General features: G+C 46.9%; 1 protein-coding gene across 4 annotated transcripts in view; it reads left to right on the top strand.

Annotated features, from left to right (window-relative positions):
* The first annotated feature begins 1,097 nt into the window (after positions 1-1,097).
* The window catches only part of ENOSF1 (enolase superfamily member 1), a 28,340-nt gene continuing 8,411 nt past the window's right edge, over positions 1,098-21,026 (top strand). The window contains exons 1-10 of one of the 4 annotated variants that reach the window (XM_034996257.1): positions 1,098-1,337; positions 7,275-7,383; positions 11,436-11,551; positions 13,347-13,433; positions 13,820-13,846; positions 15,969-16,041; positions 16,158-16,196; positions 16,570-16,652; positions 17,442-17,476; positions 20,056-20,143. In XM_034996257.1, the coding sequence (XP_034852148.1) occupies positions 1,254-1,337; positions 7,275-7,383; positions 11,436-11,551; positions 13,347-13,433; positions 13,820-13,846; positions 15,969-16,041; positions 16,158-16,196; positions 16,570-16,652; positions 17,442-17,476; positions 20,056-20,143 (741 nt within the window). In that variant the 5' untranslated portion in view covers positions 1,098-1,253. The remainder of the gene's footprint in view (positions 1,338-7,274; positions 7,384-11,435; positions 11,552-13,346; positions 13,434-13,819; positions 13,847-15,968; positions 16,042-16,157; positions 16,197-16,569; positions 16,653-17,441; positions 17,477-20,055; positions 20,144-21,026) is intronic. The other 3 variants (XM_034996256.1, XM_034996255.1, XM_034996258.1) reach the window with 3 other exon arrangements.

Raw genomic sequence — 21,026 nt, 5'->3', positions numbered from 1 at the left:
ATACAAAGTACGCAGAATTTATTAACCAGGCCACAGATCCATTCTGAAAAAGTGAATTGAGCATATATTCCAGCCACACACAAAAGTGGGTAGAGCAGGGCAAGGAAAAAGGCTATTTCACATTAACATTTGAATTTCAGACTTCTCTTGGAAAATGAGAACATAAAGCAATCCAGGGCTCTAGTTCCCACTGGACCACTATAAGCTGCAGCTAACTGGCTGCTTTCAAAGAGTAAAGGCCCTTAACTGCAGTCCCAGTGGCCTATTGCTTCGCTTAAACGTTAAGCCTAAGGAGTTCATCCAGCAGGGTTATATGCATCCTTAAGGAGCAGAGGTGTCCTGGGCATCCCTGAAAATATCCCTGCCAGACCCACATAAACACAAATCGATAGAATAACGTCTGTAGCAGTGCTTCCCAAACATTTATTCTTCAAAGCATGCCCCAAAAGTAGGAACTAAAATGGTGTGTGCTGTACTTTAAAGCAAAGGATCAATGTGCCTTCTAATCCATAGCTTTCACCAAGTTCCCTCTTAAACAGTCCCTGCAGTCCAGAGGACAGAGCCCAGGATTTGCAGCCGGAACACTCTGCCACTTACCTAACTAGCTGTGTAGCCTCGAGCCAGTCACTTAATCTCTCTCAATCTCATTTCTACACCACCTTGCAGAGCTGGACGGATAAGAGGTAATGTATTTAAACCACGCCGCCTCAGAAGGGGTGTAATAAAGGGTGACTTGATTCTTAATTTATCGGGTAACAAACGGGCTGAGGTCACTTAGACACCTAGGATTTTCTAACGTCTCCCCAGGCTGCGCCGGCATTAACTTGGGTCAAGAGTGGAGCCCGTAGCCCAACTGTGCTATTGGGCGACCGAACTTTGTTCAGACCCCGCTCCTTCCTCTTGGACGCCGCGCCGGGGAAAGTCCCTTCTCGAGTTTCCCGTCCGGGCGGGGCACGGTCTTGCCAAAACGCTGACGCAGCGCGGGACACCCCTCCCCCCCCAGTCCCGGGTCCTCCGCGACCCGCAGCGAATCCGCGTGAGGGCCGTGCGGGCCAGCACGGGGTTGCAGACGCGGCGGGAAGCGCCAGAGCGTCCAGGGGAGCCGGGATCCTGGCCTGCCACTCGGTCCGGTCAAGTTCTGGTGCGCGGCCGCGCGGCCAATCAGCGCCTGCGGGGCCGGGCTCCGCCCCTTCCGCGGCGCACAGTGTCCGTAGCCGAATTGGCGGCTCGGGAAGCTCCGGGTGCGCGGCGACATGGTGCGCGGCAGGATCTGCAGACTCTTGGTGCGCGACGTGCGCTTCCCCACATCGCTGGGGGGCCACGGCTCCGACGCCATGGTAAGCGCTGAGCGACAGCCGGGTGCCTCTCCCCGCGGACGTCCAGGCCCATGTATGCGCAGGGAGCCCAGCGGGTCGCGGAGGTTCCCCACTTTGGCACCGTTGCTTTTGCAAAGGGGGAGGCCGGGAGGGGAAAGGGAATAAAAGTAACCCGAAACTCTCCACAACTCCTGGGCTTTTTTTTTCTTTCCTTATTTTTTATTTGTTGACGTTTTATACTTCTGTTGTTACATTTATGATTCGCATTTTGCTGGAAATGGTAGAATGCGTAATAAGCAACAACAGCGTAATGCTCTTGTTGGATCCCCACCCACGAAACCCTAGAACACATACTTCTTCTGCACTGAAACCTTGGTGGGGTTCGTGGTGGTGGGCCTGGGTGTTTTGGGTTATGATCCTGCCTCCTCCACAGCTTGCTGTGTGACCTAGAGAAGACGCCAACCTCTCTGGGCATCTTGGGCCCATCTATGAAATGGAGTCACACTCTGGCTGGGAAAGCAGACAAACAAGCTCGTAGTAATTCTGGGGCATGTGCGGGGGGCTGTCATGAAATTACCTGAAAACACTGTTAGAAGGGATTTACACTGTTGAGAGTTATGCAAATACCAGTCTTTGGAGATGTTGTAAAGGCACAGCCTTCTACTTAAATACTGAAGGGCGTGTTTGCTTATTGATAGTGTTTGGAGGGACACTCTCCATCCCTACCATGGTCTAGTGCAGTGGTTCCCAAATATAGGAAGGAGTTCTATACTGGGTCTCCCCGAGGGCTGACACCTACTGGATTCTCATTGCCCTCAGTCCACAGAGGAGAAAAATAAAATTGCCTGGGTCTGTAGGAATGCAGGGAAGTGAGAAACATCCATGTTAGGATGATGGTTACCTGTTATCTGTGTGGAGGGAGGGGAATGAGTACCAGAGGACTCTAATTCGCCCTCTAATGTTGTGCTTCCTAAGTGGGTGGAGGGCACGCTGATACCATTACATTACCTATGCTGTTTGTGAACTTGAAATATTTTTTTAGAAATAGGTCTCTCGTAAAAAAAAAAAAAAAAAAAAAAAAATGCTAACTAGGGCGCCTGAGTGGCTCAGTCGTTAAGCATCTGCCTTCGGCTCAGGTCATGATCCCAGGGTCCTGGGATCGAGCCCCGCATCGGGCTCCCTGCTCAGCGGGAAGCCTGCTTCTCCCTCTCCCACTCCCCCTGCTTGTGTTCCCTCTCTCGCTGTCTCTCTCTCTCTCAAAAAAAATGAAATACATAAATCTTTAAAAAAAAATGCTGACTAAACAAAGTTATTACGTTTAAATGTCCTTTATTCTGAGATTGTTACTCCCGCTTTTTAAAATCTTTGTGTTCCTTCTTATATTATGTTAAATGACTTAAAAAAAAAAAAAACCACCCAGTTGGCAATCCTTTGTGGATCTCCAAAGAAGTGTTTGAAATTTCATTGGCTTGTAAAATTCAAACACTTGAACTAATGCAACCACTTTGCCCCTCTGATGTGTAGCAGCTGTGGGTTAAACCGCTCACTCTCTTAAGCTTTGGTTTTCCTTTTTTTTTCCATTTTTAAATTTTAAATTCAGTTAATTAACATATAATGTATTATTGGTTTCAGAGGTCAAGGTCAGTGACTCATCAGTTGCATATAGCACCCAGTGTTCATTACATGTGCCCTCCTTAATGTCCATCAGCCAGTTACCACTTCCCCCACCCCCTGCCCTTCAGCAACCCTCAGTTTATTTCCTGTGATTAAGAGTCTTATGGTGGGGCACCTGGGTGGCTCAGTCGTTAAGTGTCTGCCTTTGGCTCATGTCATGATTGGTCCTGGGATGGAGCCCCGCATCCGGCTCCTTGATCTGCGGGAAGCCTGCTTCTCCCTCTCCCATTCCCCCTGCTTGTGTTCCCTCTCTTGCTGTGTCTCTGTCAAATAAATAAATAAAATCTTAAAAAAAAAAAAGTCTCTTATGGTTTGTCTCCCTCTCTGGTTTCATATGTTTTATTTTTTTCCTCTCTGCCCCTATGATCCTATGTTTTGTTTCTTAAATTACACACATCAGTGAGATCATATGCTAATTCTTTCCCTGATTGACTTATTTCGCTTAGCATAATAGCCTCTAGTTCTATCTACTTTATCCATTCATCTGTCGATGGACATCACGGCTCTTTCCAAGGTCTCAGTTTTCTTATCGGTGACATAGGTATAATAATATCTGCTTCATGTAATAAATGAGATGCCCATCAGGTGCCTAAATACAGAGAAAGCCATCAAAAAGTATTGTCTAATTACTATTTACATATGAGGAAACTGAAGTAGAAGGGCCTCTGGCCTAGATTTTTCTCTGCTTTGAATTTGTTAAGTGTTAAAGTAGCCCGGTTTTAAGTAGAATAATTTTAAGAAATGGAATTTGTCTCTGGGCCTAAGTTGTTTATGACCTCAGGGTCAAGAGAAGTTCTCTGATACCTGTATTGCAAACTCATAAATACTTAAGTATTTATCTTCCAGAGATATGGGGTGTGTTGTGTGCTGATTCTCATGTGCCTTCTTAATAGAATGTGCTACTTTGCAGTTCTGGGAGGTATTGCTTCCCAAACCCTCATGACATGCTGAACTCAGCAATTCAGCTCTGTTCAGCACTTAGAAGCAGAGGAGGCTTCCTGATCAGAAGCAGGATATTTTCATGAAGGAGCCCTGAGACTGCCCCCAAATCTGTTAAAAGTAAAGGATTCAGCTGTGATTTTTTTATCGGCCTTTTAGGAAACATGGAGCACTCAGACCTGTACTTATAAATTGCTTGCTTGTTGAGGCACTCATCAAGGTTCCAGAGAGCTCCAGGGCTGTCGGCTCTTAGCCCAGCTCCAGCTGACACCCTCCCCTTACCACCACCACTTCCCAGCCAGTCATACTTTCCCTCTCCTTTCCCCATTGTCTGCTGAGCTCCCAGGAGTGGCTGTGCTCCCAGACCACTCTCTCCTCTGGCTCCCATTCCCGCACCCCCAGCAGTTAGAAAACTGCCCACTGCATCACGGAGAAGACTGAAGACAAATGCACCGTGGGCCCCATCTCCACCCATCAGCCTCCAAACTAACCCTCTCATCTTTCCCTTTATTCTGTGAGTCCTATCCTCCCAGACAAATCTGTGTCCCCATCCCCACCCTTCTTGACTGACGAGGCCCCCATTCTCATCCCCTCCATCTCCAGTATTTTCTTCCTCAGTCTCTTTTCCCAGTGGTTCCTTTTCTATCCCATAGAGACAGGGATTCCCACTTTGGAATCACCTTTCCTTGACCCTAACATCTCTCTTCTTCCTTCTGTGTCTGCTCCTTCCCCACCAAAGACTAAATTACTGGTTCATCCCTGTTGCCTCCAACCTTTACGCTTACTTCCTCCTTCATCTGAAATCTTCTGTCTCCTTCCTTCTCTTGGGATTGACTGTTTTTTCTGCTTCCAGGGTCCTTTCTCCGGGGCTGCGGGTCATGTTGTCAGCTGCCTCCTGCCATCACTTCTACACCCTGACTTCGGCTGCTTCCTTACTGGCCTCCTTCTTCCCTCTGCAGGGCTCAGGCCCCAAGGGCCCTCCTGTCTCACGGTTTGCTCCCAGTAAGACCCCGTCTGTGTGTACAGCTTCAGTCCTCACTGGAAAGCTCCCCATCCTCAACCAACCAGCTCAGATTCTATTTTCATCATAAAGTCTCCTCCAGCTTCAAATGCATCCCACTCATAGTGCTCTCTGCCTGGCTTCCATAGTTTGTATCTCTCCCAGAGACTTACCATGTCCTGCCTCTTGCTATTAGAGTTTCTATAACCATGGCTTCTAAACTATAACTTTCTCTCTTTTTTTTAAAGATTTTATTTATTTATTTGAGAGAGAGAGCATGAGAGAGGGGGGAGGTCAGAGGGAGAAGCAGGCTTCCTGCTCAGGGACTCGATCCTGGGACTCCAGGATCATGGCCTGAGCCGAAGGCAGTCACTTAACCAGCTGAGCCACCCAGGCTCCCATAACTTTCTCTTTATTTATTTATTTATTTATTTATTTATTTATTTATTTATTTATTAATATTTTATTTATTTGACAGAGACACCGAGAGGGAACACAAGCAGGGGGAGCGGGAGAGGGAGAAGCAGGCTTCCTGCTGAGCAGAGAGCCCGATACGGAGCTTGATCCCAAGACCCTGGGATCATGACCTGAGCCAAAGGCAGACGCTTAACTACTGAGCCACCCCGGTGCCCCACTTTCTCTTTTTTTAAAGATTTTATTTATTTGAGAGAAAGAGAGCATGAGCAGGAGGAACAGCAGAGAGAGAAGGACAAGCTCCCCACTGAGCAGGGAGCCCGATGCAGGGCCTGATTTCAGGACCCGGGATCATGACCTGAGCTAAAGGCAGATGCCCAACCGACTGAGCCACCCAGGCTCCCCTAAACTCTAACTTTCTTAAGGGCAGACGTGTCTGTGCCCCCTCAGCAACCTGCACAACCTCTGATATGCAGCTGGTGCCCAGCAACCCTTCACACCGAATGCTCTCCACTAGGCTTTGATACCAGACAAAGGCCTTCTGTGTGCCTCCTCCCCTTCCCTGAGCACAGGGATTTAAATTCTGCTTTAAACTCGGTTTCCGGGGCGCCTGGGTGCCTCAGTCGGTTGAGGATCTGCCTTCGGCTCAGGTCATGATCCTGGGGTTCTGGGATAGAACCTCACATGGGGCTCCCTGCTCAGCGGAGAGTCTGCTTCTCTCCCTCTGCCCCTCCCCACCCCCAGCTCATGCTGTCTCTCTCTCACCTGCTCTCTCTCAAATAAATATAATCTTTAAAAAAATAAACTCGGTTTCCTATCTGTCAGATAGGGATAATAGCACCTACTTTATAATATTGTTGTAAGGATTAAATTAAATCAAGTAGCTTTTAAAATAGTTTTTCAGAGCAACAAATACTGTGTAGTAATAATAGTAACAATAAAAACATCAATTGTCACTGCCCTATGCAAAAAGACATCAATAGTTGCATCCTACATTCCTTATTGATGCATTCAGATCTTCTGCCTGGCTTTTGGGGGTCTCCATTATCTGCCCCCACACCACCTATCCAGTCTTGTCTTCATTCACTTGCCACCCTGGTGGCCCAGGGGCCTTTCACTTCTGTCTCACAAGGCTCGGGGTTTCCTATGGCTCTCCCTTGCCCCTGCCTTCACTTGTCTCCTTGCCCATCCTAGTGTCTCGGTCCCCTGCTTCCTCTTTCCTTGCTCCCTTGCTCTTCCTGGGGACTTCTCACACAGTAGTTCTCACCTGCTTCTCCCTACTGAGGGGAAATTTCTGGAGACAGACTGGTTTTTTCACTTCTGCATCCCTCATCCCCCATATCAGCAGGTAGTGTTGAGTTTCATCATAGTCGGTCAGTAAACACTTACCAAAATACCATTTGATAGTAGCAAGTTTTAAAAAAGAACAAAACAAAAAGCGGGCTAATTTGTCCTTAAGTTTTAATTCTTTGTTTCCGCCCAGCGATCTCTGAACCAGCGCCATTGTCTTTTTAGCCCTGCTACAGACTGCAGTGAAGATAAGTCCAGTTTTCTGTGAGGCTTTCTGAAGGCTTGGCTGCTTCCATTTGAGGCTGCTTGTGAATACAGCTCTGTTCAGAGAGCTGGCAGAGGTAGCTTAGGCAAAAACTCCTGGATTAAAATCTGAGCTGATCATCAGAGGAGGCCTAATGGCAAACTGGCACTGAAAATGTATGCATTGCCCTTGTTGAAATGATATGAATCTGTCAGGGGGACTTTCCCTTTGTCCATTCAGAACTCCTCCATTTTGGGGGGGCACACCAAGGCTTGCATCAGACTCGAGCTCCTCTTGAACGTTCCCTGTTGCGTTTTCTAGTCTTACGTGATGTACTGAGGGGTACCTTTGGGTTTCTCATGTTTGCCTTGTGGGGCGGGGTGCGTTTCTCCTGCAGCACACAGACCCTGACTACTCGGCTGCCTATGTCGTCTTAGAGACCGATGCGGAAGACGGGCTCAAGGGGTACGGGCTTACCTTCACTCTGGGAAAAGGCACGGAAGTTGGTGAGTTGAACATTCTCGTTAAGGTTCCGGAATGCTTCGTTTTCACTTAGATTCCAGTTGTGACCTTACTTTTCTCTGTATTTACGCTGTTCAGGGTGAGTAAAGACAATGTTTCGTGGTTTGTTATTTGTTTCATGGGGAGAAATGAAAAGGCGGCAGAACTCGGCCCTTCTCCTTGCAGGGGTCAATGGACTGCGGGCATATCCGTGAATCTCGGCCTGTTTCTCTGCCTGAGCTAGGCGGGCGGCTGAGGGACATGACAGGGACAGATGGGCACTTGTGTGGCAAGGCTTATTGGGATGTGCACAGCGAGCCACTTGCTCTGCAAAGTACTGCACAGCGAGTGGTTTCAGGCCCACTGCTCCTCACGGTGGAAGGGCCTCTGGCTGCCCTGTTTCAGAGCTGGTATCTGGGCAAAGCAGGTTGTTCACTGAGCTATGAGTACAGTTCTCTCAGAATTGGAGAGAGCTCAGTGGGGGTCTTGAGGCCCCTCATTTTTTAGATAAGGAGACTGAGGCCCAGATGGCTGCTCAGCTAGCCACTCCCTGAAGTGCTTTCTTTCTACAACATTTTTAAAAAAGATTTTATTTATTTATTTGAGAGAAAGAGAGAGAACATAGAGGGAAAAGCAGGCTCCCCGCTGAGCAGAGAGCCTGATGTGGGGCTAAATCCCAGGACCCTGAGATCATGACCTAAGCCGAAGGCAGAAGCTTAACCGACTAAGCCACCCAGGCACCCCTCTTTCCACATTTAAATACAAATTATTTGTTTGATTTTTGTTTTGAAATACTTAATCCATGTACAAGGTACAAAATTCAAGAAGTACAAAAGGTGACCTTTGCCAGATCAATTTCTATGGATCATTAGGGTCTGAAGCCAAATGATGACAGTTGAGGTGTGAGGATCTAAGAAGGAAGGAAACAGATTCTCTAAATTTGGTGGTGATGCAGTAGAACCTCTCCCATGATATTTGCACTGTCAGCTCTCCCTAAGATGTAAAATAGAAGTCTTGCCCCACTGAAAGATTTTAATATTGTCAAGCAGATGAAAGGTGAGTGTGCACACGCACGCACGTGTGTGTGTGTGCATATGTGTGTGTGTGAGGACAAGGGAACCTTTCTTGCACTTTAAGTGGATGCGAGGTGGCCACTATTCCACTCTTCACAGGGCTGGCCTTCAGTCGTGCCCTCAGCCAGTTCTGTAAGAGACTTCCCTTGAGCGCTCCCATGTGTCAGGCACTGGAGAGATCATTTTAGTGAGATAGAGAAAGGGGACAGAATCCTGCATACACGGAGAAGGAATGCACAAACTTCTCAGGGACACAGCCATAGGAGAAAAGATCATGCAGTGTGAGAAGGACAGTTCTTTAAAAGCTGGTACAAGTTACACAGAAGTTTAGTTCATTGTCCAGGAGGGTCTTGGGCAGCTTCAGAACAGAGGTGAGCCTGTGAGATTAGTCTTGAAGATTATTCCTTGAAGCTAGGAATTTGCCAGGTAGCGGGAGGAGACTCGGCAACTATTCCCTGTCTCCCTCTCCATTAAGTCAACCATTTGCTGTTAATGTTTTCCATAAGGCAGTGCCCGCTGACCACGACAGGTTTGTGAGCCGTGTGTCAGCTTCTCCTGCAACTTTGTCTCTGGTGTAAGTTGAGTACTTTATGAAGCCGCCTTCTCCATTCTGCAGACCATATAAGGCGGTCCCCAAGTGTTGCGTAACACTCAGCAAGCTTACAAAATATGTTATGGGAACGGCCATTGGAACCACTCTGTTAATAGCTGAGACTTTGAACTTTGCTGACTCCGGCTCGAGGTGGAGGGACCCTGTGTGCTCACTGAGACACAAGATAGGAGATAGGAGGCTCCTCTCCCTGGTTGCTGAGCTCTGTGCTTTGGGGCCTTCGCTGACCTGTCCCTCCTCCACTCCCATCCCCCAGCCGTCCTGATGGGCATCTCGGCCAGGCGTAAATCAATTTCCATCTCTCTACGCCTTTAATAAACGGCTCTTTTGCGGTGATGTAGTCCGCTTCTGCCTTTTGTCGACCACAACATGACAGAACCCGTTTTAACTTTAACCTTGCTCCATATTTCAGGTAATTTACCACGGTCTCACTGAATGTGTTACATGGCATTCACATTAACATTGAAAAAAATTCCATTAGCTCATCACAGTTCTGTGCCTTTGTCAGCCTACTTACCTGGTAGTTCATTCTTTTATGATCGGAAAAAAAAAAATTAAGAAATAGTGGTTTCCTCATTACTGTGAAGGCAGTGCTAGTATGTGTGTGTGAGAAACGGAGGGAGGGTTTTAGTTATTTTTTTAATAGATAGAATAAACCAATATAGTTTTTTTTTTTTTTAATAGAGGAAAAAAAGATGAAGAAAGAAGAATTTCTAAAGAGACAAAAAGAGCTGTAAGGGTTCACACCAGCCCTCGGGCTCAGGCACCCATGGTCATTCATAGGCTTTATGGACATGTCCTTCCTGGGCCAGGGGATCCCTAGGAGTTAGTCAGCAAGGCACTGCCTTCAATGGCCAGTTTTTTCCAGATGAAATCTCCCACCCATGGCAGCAAAGCAAACCTGAAGTAGACTGTCCCATACAGTGGATGACCACCAGTACCCAAATTTCTGTCAAATGCACGAAATTTTAGTTAGTTTCTTGCAGTGCCCTCCTTTTGAGCAAGGACAATCTACATACTCTAGATGAATATATTAGTGCTGCGTCTCTGGGAAGCTGTAAAAGAGGAGGTCATCCTCAACTTGTGTTAAATGCGTTTGCCATGTGGGGCAAGCCGGAGGAGTGCTTCATCAGTGATTTCTGGCCACCATCTCATCAACGAGATGGAGGTTTTACTAGATAATAGTGTACCTCTCTGTGACTTGCTGACAGACTCTTCAGAGGTCTTTAATCTATGAGCACCAACCATTAAGGCGTGAGGAGGATTCTGTCTTCTCGCGGTTCTAGGGAATACATGTCTGAACTGGAATGATTCTATATCCCATTAACAAAAGCCCTAGAGAACATGGAATGGTTGGTCCAGCCCTAATGCTGTATTTAACAGCAAGTGTGCAATCATCTGAGTGCTCTCCACATAGAGGCCAGTCACGTCCTGACAGCATGTTTCATATACTGAAACGGTCTTTCTCTTAGGATCTGGCCGACTCTCCAGCTGTCCTACGAAATGGTCTGAGTCATATCGCAGAAATGGCAACACCAAACAAGTTTATCAAAAATTTTTGTAACAAATTAATTGCTTTGGGGCTAATCAGATGACTTGATTTGATTATTTTGGCCATTGATGTATAGACTGTTTTTCTAGAATGACTAAAAGGTAGAAGGGTCTCTCCCATTCAATTTGTTACTTATTCTTCATCTGAAATAACACAATAAAGCCTTCAGTAGAATACCAAAAACAAAAAACAAAAAAAACAGTGGTCATGCTGAACCAAATTAAGTTTAACTTTCAAATTACTTAAGAGTAGTATATCATAAGTAAGTCAATAGGAAGAAATGTAATATTTAAGAAAAGTATTTTCATGTACTTTAACATTTTACATGTATTAGGCTTATTGCAAATTCATTTCATCTTTGTGTGTTATGTTGTGAATTCAAGATATTTTCTATGCTTGACAATAATTAGAAGTTCTTTTTTTTTTGGTGATAAGTCAGGGTCTTCTTACTCCTTAGGAACAACGAACTAGCAGGGTTTGGTTTTGAAACTGCCTGTACACTTTCCAAAGTGAACAAGAAAATAGATTGGGAGTATGGCTTAAACTTTTGTCTTGATGGCTCTGTTTCTCGCACGGCAACCATTCAAAATATGTTTGCTCTACTCAAATGAAGCTCCATGTATGGATTAACAGCTCTTCCATATGTATGATATTACTTACGACAAACACAGAAGATATATTTGGGACAGTTTTTAAAAACATGTACCTTTTGTATTTGAAGTTTCTTTCATAAAACGCCCACATTAGTTTGTGGTGTTTTCATGTCTTAATTTATTGACTTCATACCAAAACATACACAAGAATTGAATCCTTACTTAATAGTTGTCTGTGCTGTGAATGCCCTCGCCCACCATGTGCTTAACAAGGACCTCAGGGACATCGTCGGTGACTTCAGAGGCTTCTACAGGCAGCTCACAAGCGACGGGCAGCTCAGATGGGTAAGGGGCCAATTTTATAAAATGCTTCTATGAGTAATGTTACTAAGGTCTAAGATGTCCTTTGATGGCAACAAATGTGAAAACAGAAACAGGCTTACAATTCTAAGGTCAAACATGGTATTGAGATAAATTAGGGCTTGAACGATTTAGACAGTATTTGGAGGTAATTGATTTCTTTCTGTAAGACTTGAATCTGGACATATTTGGATCCTGAGACCCTACGGACTTCATCTCTACTCCTACTCCTTGAATGGAAGAAGTGTTCTAGACCCTCTAGAAGATTAGGTACCGAATCGGCAGCCTTTCTGGGGGACAGAGTATGTGGGTAGTATTGGAGTTGGGGGAGGAAGTTATTAAAGCCAGAAACATAAGAGAAGAGCCAAGTTAAGAAGATAGAGACCAGAGTACTTTTATGTGTAAAAGTCTATATTTTGAACCCTAAGTTCAAGGCATGAAAAGAGTGAGGCTCTAGAGAAAGGATTCTGTCCCACTAAGGTCAGTCCAATAACTGGGTCTTTGCCCTTGTCTTCTGACAGCAGCTCTGTGTTTTGCTACTTCTCAGGCTCTCATCCAGTCATGGAGAAAGGCACAAGGGAAGGCACTTGCCATCTTGCCTTGGATTTCATTTTGAACTTCCTGCAAAGCACGTTGAATTTGCTTTTCAAGGCATTCCCTTGAAGAAACTCCCACTGGCCAAATCTGGGACAATTCAAGGATCAAAATAAATACGTTAGTAATGACTTGTAACTCATGGAAAAACATAAGAATCCATGGGTCGGTCCATTTAAGGTAGTGAACAAGCAACCAGGAAAAGCTTGTCATTATAATAGAGTAAAAACTTAATGTAAAAAGAATGATAATGTTAGACAATCACCGTATTGCAAATATTGTAGCCATAACTGATTGAGGCAAGATTCATCAATGCATGCCCAATCTCTGTACTTAGAAAAGGAAAATGGTAACCTCACAGTGCAGCAGTGCTGGACCCTGCCTTACCTAAGGGCTGGAAGATCATACCCCTATTAAAAAACCAAAATGACATTATTGTCTGCTTAGAACTTGTGCCAAAAAATTATGACCTGAATCCCAATTATGAAGGAACCACAGACCAACCCAAACTGGGGACACGGTTACAAGTCCACTAGCCTGTGTGCTTTAAAAATGTCAACACATAAAATCTTTAAAAAAAAAAAAGGGCACCTGGGTGGCTCAGTTGGTTAAAAATGTCAACACATCTTTAAAAAAAATTAGAAAAATTGTTCCAGATAAAAAGAGACTAAAGAGTCAGAACAAATGCAATATGTTAATAAAATAAAGTACATTATTGAGATAATTGGCAGAATTTGAGTATGGACTGTCTTTTAGGCAGTAGTATTCTATCAATGTCCTATTCCCCAAATTTGATCATTGTACTACTGCAGTTATGTGAGAGAATATTCTTGTTTTTAGGACCTACACAGAAGTTTTTAGGGTTCGAGAGGCATGATATCTGCAACTTAAATGGTTCAGTAAAATCAATTTTATTTATATTATATATGTTCTATTTGTATATGTATATGTGTGTGTATATATAAGTACATACATATACATAGAGGTGGGGGGAATATACAAGAGTTTTTTGTGCTGTTCTTGCAATTTTTCCATAGGTTAGAAACTATTAAAAAAAAAAAAAAAAAACTTAACCTCTACATGACCTTTTACTGATGCCTTTTAAGTCCTGAAATGTGTCCCTGGCTAGGAGACCTAAATCTCTTTCATTTCTAAGACGTGCTGGTGTGTTTTGCTTCCTAACCAGATCGGTCCTGAGAAAGGTGTTGTGCATCTGGCTACCGCGGCCCTTCTCAACGCTGTGTGGGACCTGTGGGCCAAGCAGGAGGGAAAGGTAACTCATCAGAGGAGCACTTGGGGGGCTCTGTGGAATAATCCGACGCATGGCAGAGGGATGAACACTTCCTCTATGAGCAGCCTTCTGATGACAAAAGACATACACAGCAGGCCTCCAAAAGAAATATAGAGAATTGTTTGATTCTTTTTCTCCCTGGAAGTAGTTAGGAAACTAAAGGAGTCAGTTATAAAGGGCTGAGAAAGAAATGGGAGGGCAGCAAAGGTGAGGGGTTAGGAGGCAGCGTTAGAGACCCTGGCACGCAGGTGGACCAGAGGACAGGTGTTTGAGAATGGGAGTTGGCATTTACTTTCAGGAAAAAATGGGTACTTTACACATGTTTTACTATTCTTTTCTTTCTTTCTTTTTTTTTTTCTTTTTTCAAGCCTCTGTGGAAGTTACTTGTTGACATGGTAAGTAAATTCTTTAACATTATAACGTTAAATAATTATGATAACGTAACATAAATGAGATGGACTTCACAGATTACTTGCCTTTTGATAATCGGTAAATATATTCAGGATTGTCTCTGGATCACTATAGTGATGATAAAGCAAACACCCACTAACCCCTAGTATTTCTTTTCTGATATTTGAAGTAACAGCTGGCTGTGCTCACATAGGCAGAGTGGTCCAAGGAAAGCACTGAGTTTAGGTCCTGCCTCCCCCCACTGTGGAGTTTCCATGTGTAATGCAAATTCTCTGAGCCTCTGTTTCCTAACTATGAAAAGGGGATAGTCGTCACTTCTCTGAGAACCTCATAGAATTGTTTAAAGACCAAATGATAAAAGTGCTTCCTGAAGAGCAAGACTTTATTAGTAAGATATTATTATCTTATACAATACATAAGATATTATTATTAAGATATCATCTGGTCACTTTGAATTTAAAAGAAAGTGATGGATCAGACTGTGGTGGTCTCCACTGTCTGATTCTGGAAGGGAAGGAGCCAAATGCTGAAGATAGGCACCTCGATGTTTCCTTTTTTCCTTGACCTGTTTATGGCAGGGTCGAGCACCTGGCAGCTGAGGAGGAAAAAAGTCTGGACAAGTTAAGGGGAGTGAACTTCAGACCGAGGCAGACCTGGTTTTGAATCTGGGCTCCACCACTTACTGGCAGGTTGACCTTGGGCATGTCACTTAACCTCTGAGCATTAGCTGGCCTCAGGGTGATGTCTTGCATGGTGGTTGCTAAAACTCTGGTGGTCAACTAATGAAGGCGCTGTTATTATTTGGCATCACAATTCAGGAAACACGAAGAACACCATGGCCTTGAAGACTGTAGGTGGGCAGACATTGCCTCTTCTCTGGGAGAAAATAAAAAGAGGCGGGCTCTCACACCATCTGTCTGACATAGTTGCTGGCGGCGTGGGGCCCCATCCAAAGGGGAAGGACATGAGCTGCCTTTAGGCTCAAGGTCAGCCTTTCAGAGGGGTGTAGGAGGTGGCTTCCAAAACTGACTGGTTTGAGGGCCTCTAGAGAAGATGCCTGTGACTTCATTCTTTTGGATCCTATTTCCTGATTCAGTAGCAGCCAATAGTCTTGAAAGGGGCAGAATCTCAGCATTGAAAGAGCTTTTACATTTTTTTTAAAGATTTTATTTATTTTTGAGAGAGAGCGTGTGCACATGAGCACGAGCAGGGGTGGGGGCAGAGGGAGAAGCAGACCCCCCGCTGAGCTGAGCAGGGAGCCAGTTGCAGCACTCGATCCCAGGACCCTGGGATCATGACCTGAGCTGAAGGCAGACGGTTAACCGACCAAGCCACCCGGGTGCCCAGCTTTTACGATTTTTAACAGACCAGTGGAGTACTGTTGGTCACAGTACAACGTGAGTGGGAGTGAAGCTACTGGTTGCTTCCCAGCTATTAGACTGGGATGGGAGGGGTCTCAGCCAGAGGCCCAGCCGAAGATGTCCGCCTTGCCAGCGTGGCCAGAGCAGTGAACCAGGGGCAGGAAGAGTGGGGGAGAGAACAGCCAGTGATGGTCCAGGGCCAGGCTGTGCGCTGTGTCGCTCATGGTGAATCCGTTCTGTTCCTGTCGGTGAAGTGAATTGTCCCAATTTGACGAGAGGATGGCCCACGGTCAGGCTGCTAATAAACGGTGGGCACAGGGTTGACCCTGGAGGGCCCGGCTCTGAGACCAGCCTTCTTTCCTCTCCCACTGAGCTGCTCCAGGATCATGGTGAGCCCTGAAGTGTGGAGAAATGACCTATATGTAGAGGGACGCCAGGCGCTCATCTCACCACTTAACTCGTGCTGAGTGCTTGCCTCCTGCCCGGTCCTCCTTCCAGGAGCCGTGTTAGTTGAGCTGGTGGAGCCTAGGTGTTGGGGAGGGGAGGGGTTGCCATACGAGGGCCTGAGGCTGTCTTGGGGAGGTGGCACCGACCTTCTCAAGAGCTCTGTACCAAGGAATGACAGAACCAAACAATTTAACACAAATCCTGAAGGCCCTTTCCCAGAAAGGGTAAGTCCATCCTTAGAGACATAAGCTGCTTGTGAATTGATCTGGGCCTTTCCCCTCTCCTGTTACGCTGCCAGGACCCCAGGACGCTCTTATCCTGCATCGATTTCAGGTACATCACAGACGTCCTGACAGAGGAGGAAGCCTATGGTGAGTCATACTCGAGTAACGGAACTGGAAGTTTTCTAGTACCTGCTGATGTGTAAATAATGTAGTAGCATGCTGTGTTGTCTGAAAAAGTGATGGTGCTTCTTATTTTTTTCCAGAAATACTGCAGAAAGGTCAAGTTGGTAAAAAAGAGAGAGGTGGGTGGTGAGGAAATTTCCTTCATTGTTTTTGCTTTCATTGTCCTTTTGAGGGTCCCTGTCCTCTTGGGGTTTGCATCATCTTCCCAAATGTCCCGTACCCAGCAGCCAGGCCCTCTGACAAAGGGTTGCATCTGGATGAAGCAGCTCCCTGGGTGTGACAAATAGGAATACCTGGGCTAGTTTGACATCCTCGGTAATTGCATGATTGTGAATGTGGCCAGAGGCTGGGCTTGGGGCTGGGTGCACATGAAAGGCAGGGTCAGAAGGAGAACAGGCTGGATCCTCCAAGGGAGCAGCTTAGCTAAAGGCAGTTGTAATTCTGAAGGCGCCTGGAAAGCACAAAATGTTGACAAGCATTGTGTTTCCCCAGAAGGGCAAATGCTAATGCACGGCTACCCTGCCTACACCACGTCGTGCGCCTGGCTGGGGTACTCCGATGACACGCTGAAGCAGGTGGGCACTGGAACCCGGTTTTGTAGACAGGTTTTATATTCCTGGCTTTCTGGCATTTTCTTGTTAGCCTTTCTAAATCATTATGGATCCAAAGCCCCATCCTGAAAGTACTTACACCGGAGCGAAGTAAAGCCACTCACATTGTGGGTGTGAGACTCTGTGACCTAGCATGTCCCACCTCGGCTTCTGGAAGGTGACAGCCCGGGATTTGATTCCTAGGCAGAGGCAGCAGGGTCACATGGTACTGTGCTCACTGAACCATGCTGAGCCTCGGTTTCCTCCCTGTGAAGTGGGGAAATGATACGTACCTCGTGGGTGGTTTGGGGGACTCAGAATAATGCTGTGAGTTGTGTAAGGCCCGTAGCCCGGTGGCTGGCACACATCATGCCGTCAGAGCCTGGTTGATTTATGACTTTCCCACCACCCTTTACACAGCTGAAAGACTAGCTTCTGTTTGGTTCCCTTACATCCACGCGTTCTATGGATGCTGCAGAATATCCTGGCTTTAAGAAGGGGGACCTAAATGCTCCATTTCCCTTTTAGGAATGTTGTGAACAATTCAAGAAATTGTTCCCCTAGAGATGAGGAAAGAAAGTCATCCTACAAGTACAAGGAGTTATGCTCTGTTGGCTAAGGCGTTCCTGCTCTTAATTCACCAGCACGTGGTTGTTCCTCCGGTTCATGCGGCAGCCAGTGTTTGTGAAAGCACATCAGAGACAACTGGGGTTCTCATTAGACCAGAGAGAGCGTTTGGGTGTGTGATGGTGGCTGTGTCCCTTTCTCCCACAGCTCTGCACGGAGGCACTGAAGGACGGCTGGACCAGGTAACTTGTGTGTGTGATGATGCGCTTCACTCTCCCCGTCACGACAGGCTTGCCAGTGGAGAGGAGCCAGGAGCAAAAGGCACCAAGGAGGCCAGGATTCATCCAGAACAGTCTGACACGTAGGGACGCATGGGAGAAGTTTCAGCGTAGGCCAGGCTCTTCCTCCAAAGATGAGATGTGAGTCCTAGTGAGAATCCTAGAACATCAGACTTGAAACAGCTTGAAGATGGTCAATCTCAAGCACTAGTCTAGGATAGAAATCCACTCTTTACTACCAGTAAGAAGCACTGATTCCATGCTTGAAAACCTACAGAGGCAGCGAGCCTAACCGGTAAAAGGCACTTCTGCGTTGTTGAGGGCTGCACGCGTTAGAAAGAGCTTCCGTGTATCGAAACCTTCCCTTCCGGAGAAGTTCCAGTCACTGGTTCCAGTTTTCCACAGTCTCCAGGCGCCCCCTCACCCCCTCCAGTGGCAACCCTTCTCCTCTGCAGGCTGTTTCTCTCCAGACCAACCATTGGCTCTTCTCTCCTGTCTCTCTCCTATGTGAATATGGACCCCTGGACGTCCTAGGGTCTTCCTCTGGATGAATTGTGGTTGTTGGGGGCTCCCAAACCCGACACAGTGCAGGACACAGAGGGACCATCATCTCGTGATGGGGGGTCACCGTGAGTCTATCTGTGTAGCACACGGCGGGAAGTCCTGCCTGTGCTGGATCAGCCGGCTCTCCGCAGACTCTGGGCGTGGCCACGGGCCTCCTGCTGGGCAGGGGCGTCCGCATTCCCTGGGAGCTTGTCAGCAATGTAGACCCTCCACAGCCTCTTCCCAGACCTGCTGCGCAGGAATCTGCATTTTAACGAGATCCCATGGTAAAGGGTGATTTGTGTGCTTGCTAAAGTTTGAGAGGCACTGAATTTTTGTTGACTCCTCGGCGAAATAGAGTTGGGGAGTGAGACTTTGAAGGAGGCAGCCTGAAGCAGGGGAAAGGGGCTTGGGTTGTGTTGGATTTGGAATCAACCTCTTGCCTTTTCCCTTCGTCTCCTGCACGTACTTGCTGTGTGATCATGAGCAAATTGCTCAGCCTCTCCAGACCTCATTTTCTTTCTCTATAAAATGGGAATAATATTAATTCATGATTCTCCTTGCAATAAGATGTTTTTATCGGAAAAGGGCCAGCACAGCTGGGAGTCATAACAGGTGCTCAGTAAGCGTTGATACCCCTCCCCCCTCCACGTGCTCAGGAAAGGTGGGAACAGTTATACCCAGTGAGTCACAGAAGGCTGAGGAGCAATTTCAGAGGCCTCCCAGCACAGAAGCCTGGCATCTGGAAACTGGAGCTCCCATCTGGGACAGAAACGTCTTCTTGAGTGTGTTAGTGCTGAGTGGAAGAGAGAGAAGCAACGAGTGCCAGGCTGTGTGCTGCGAGCGGGGCTTTCTGTTGGCACAGAGCGTAGGCACCGAGGAAAGTAGGGGGAAAATGTGGAGCAGTCCCTGAGTGAGGGAGAGGAGACTGGCCTCGCCCACGGTGGTGCTGCCTCCCCCGCGAGGGGGTGACCACGCGCTCTCCAGACACCTGAAACCGCGGCTAGGGGTCGTGGGGAGGAGGTAGAGACCCGGCTCTGGAGACTATTTGGGCATCTGAACAGATGAAGGGAGCTCCCTGCAAGGGGTCAGCTCTAATATAAAGGAGACCTCTGCCGCTTCTCCTTCTGTGACCGAGTCACGTGAGTCCCCAGCCTCAGGCGCCTGCAGCCCGAGGCCCACCTCTCCTGAGCTTGTAAGGAGCCGCGCAGGTGGAGGTCTTTATCAGTCAGACTCTTTACATTCAGGGTGTGACGGGGCTGGCCCCTTGTCCCAGCCTCCTCTTCTCTTCAGTGCTGACTGGCTTTTTGTTCTTCGTTCCTTGTCACAGCGCAGCAAAAACTCAGTGTTGTTAAAGATGTGACTGCTCGGGGCACCTGGGTGGCTCAGTCAGTCAAGCGTCTGCCTTCGGCTCAGGTCATAGTCCCAGGGTCCTGGGATTGAGCCCCACATCGGGCTCCCTGCTCCGCGGGGAGCCTGCTTCTCCCTCTCCCACTCCCCCTGCTTGCGTTCCCTCTCTCACTGTGTCTCTGTCAAATAAATAAAATCTTAAGAAAAAAAAAAAGATCTGACTGCTCTCCTAGTTCCTTGACTTCGAGTCAGCAGGTGATGTGGCCTTGTTGCCCTAAGACATCGACTGGGTCATTTTTCAAGTGGCTTGTCTTTTTTTTTTTAATTAAAGACTTTTATTTATTTATTTGACAGCGAGGGAGGGAACACAAGCAGGGGGAGTGGTAGAGGGAGAAGCAGACTCCCCACTGAGCAGGGAGCCCCACATGGGGCTCCATCCCAGGACCCCAGGATCATGACCCGAGCCAAAGGCAGACACTTAACTACTCAGCCACCCAAGCGCCCCTCAAATGGCTTGTCTGAGACCAACGGGGAGAGAGGCAAGAGGTTACTAGAAGGCATCTATGAATTGTCGGCAAAGGCAGAGAACCCGCGTGTCTTCGCCATGTCAGGGGACAGCTCTCAACCCCCAAACCGCATTTCTTTTATAGGTTTAAGGTTAAAGTGGGTGCTGATCTCCAGGATGACATCCGCAGGTGCCGCCTCATCCGAAACATGATTGGACCTGAGAAGACGTTGGTAAATGTCCTCCCCTCCCATTGAGAAAGAGCAGCTTACATGAAGCCTGTGTCCTGGGCCAAATACAGCTCATCTCAAGCAAGGATTAAAGAACGTTGGGAATTTTTAAATTTTTTTTTAAGATTTTATTTATTTATTTGACAGAGAGAGACACAGCAAGAGAGGGAACACAAGCAGGGGGAGTGGGAGAGGGAGAAGCAGGCTTCCTGCAGAGCAGGGAGCCCGCCGATGCGGGACTCGATCCCAGGACCCCGGGATCATGACCTGAGCCAAAGGCAGATGCTCAACGACTGAGCCACCTGGGCCCTCCTCGTGGGGAATTTTAAAGCTGAATGTGCGAGGAGGCACAGCTGCGTGGTTTTGCAATGGGTGAACTCTTTAAAAAAAAAACTGAAGGAGCTGATAGTTTTAAATGTGTCTGCTCTGCAGAACTCCTTAAGTCAGATCCGGTTAGGGATTCCTTCTTGCTAGCACGGATGCACCTGAGCAAACAGGTACCCCCTTGGTGCCCTCGTGTGTCATTATTTAATTTCTCTTAACAAATATGTCCTGCCTGGTTCAGCAGGTAGGCCAGTCTCATGGAGCCAAGGTGGAAGAAATGCCAGACTTTTGCAGAAATAAATGTAAGGATCAGTCATTCCTCACTACATATTTTTATAAGATGATTCTTATTACATGTAAAATACTTTTACAAAGTCACAGTAAGATATTTTTATGCTTTTGGAGGCATGTTTCATAAGTTAACAGAAATAGGAGCTGAATCCTGACCTAGGATCAGAAATGCCACTATTTATATACAAGTTAACATGACTTTTGTCTTATGGGGCTGTCCTTACCCAAATAACTTGTGATACAAAGTGATTCTAGCTGTACTGTCCTCTGG

Source organism: Mirounga leonina, unplaced genomic scaffold, assembly GCF_011800145.1.
Source record: "Mirounga leonina isolate KUSES-001 unplaced genomic scaffold, KU_Mleo_1.0 Mir_93, whole genome shotgun sequence".
Lineage (NCBI taxonomy): Eukaryota > Metazoa > Chordata > Mammalia > Carnivora > Phocidae > Mirounga > Mirounga leonina.
This window is presented reverse-complemented; position numbering and strand designations above follow the sequence as displayed.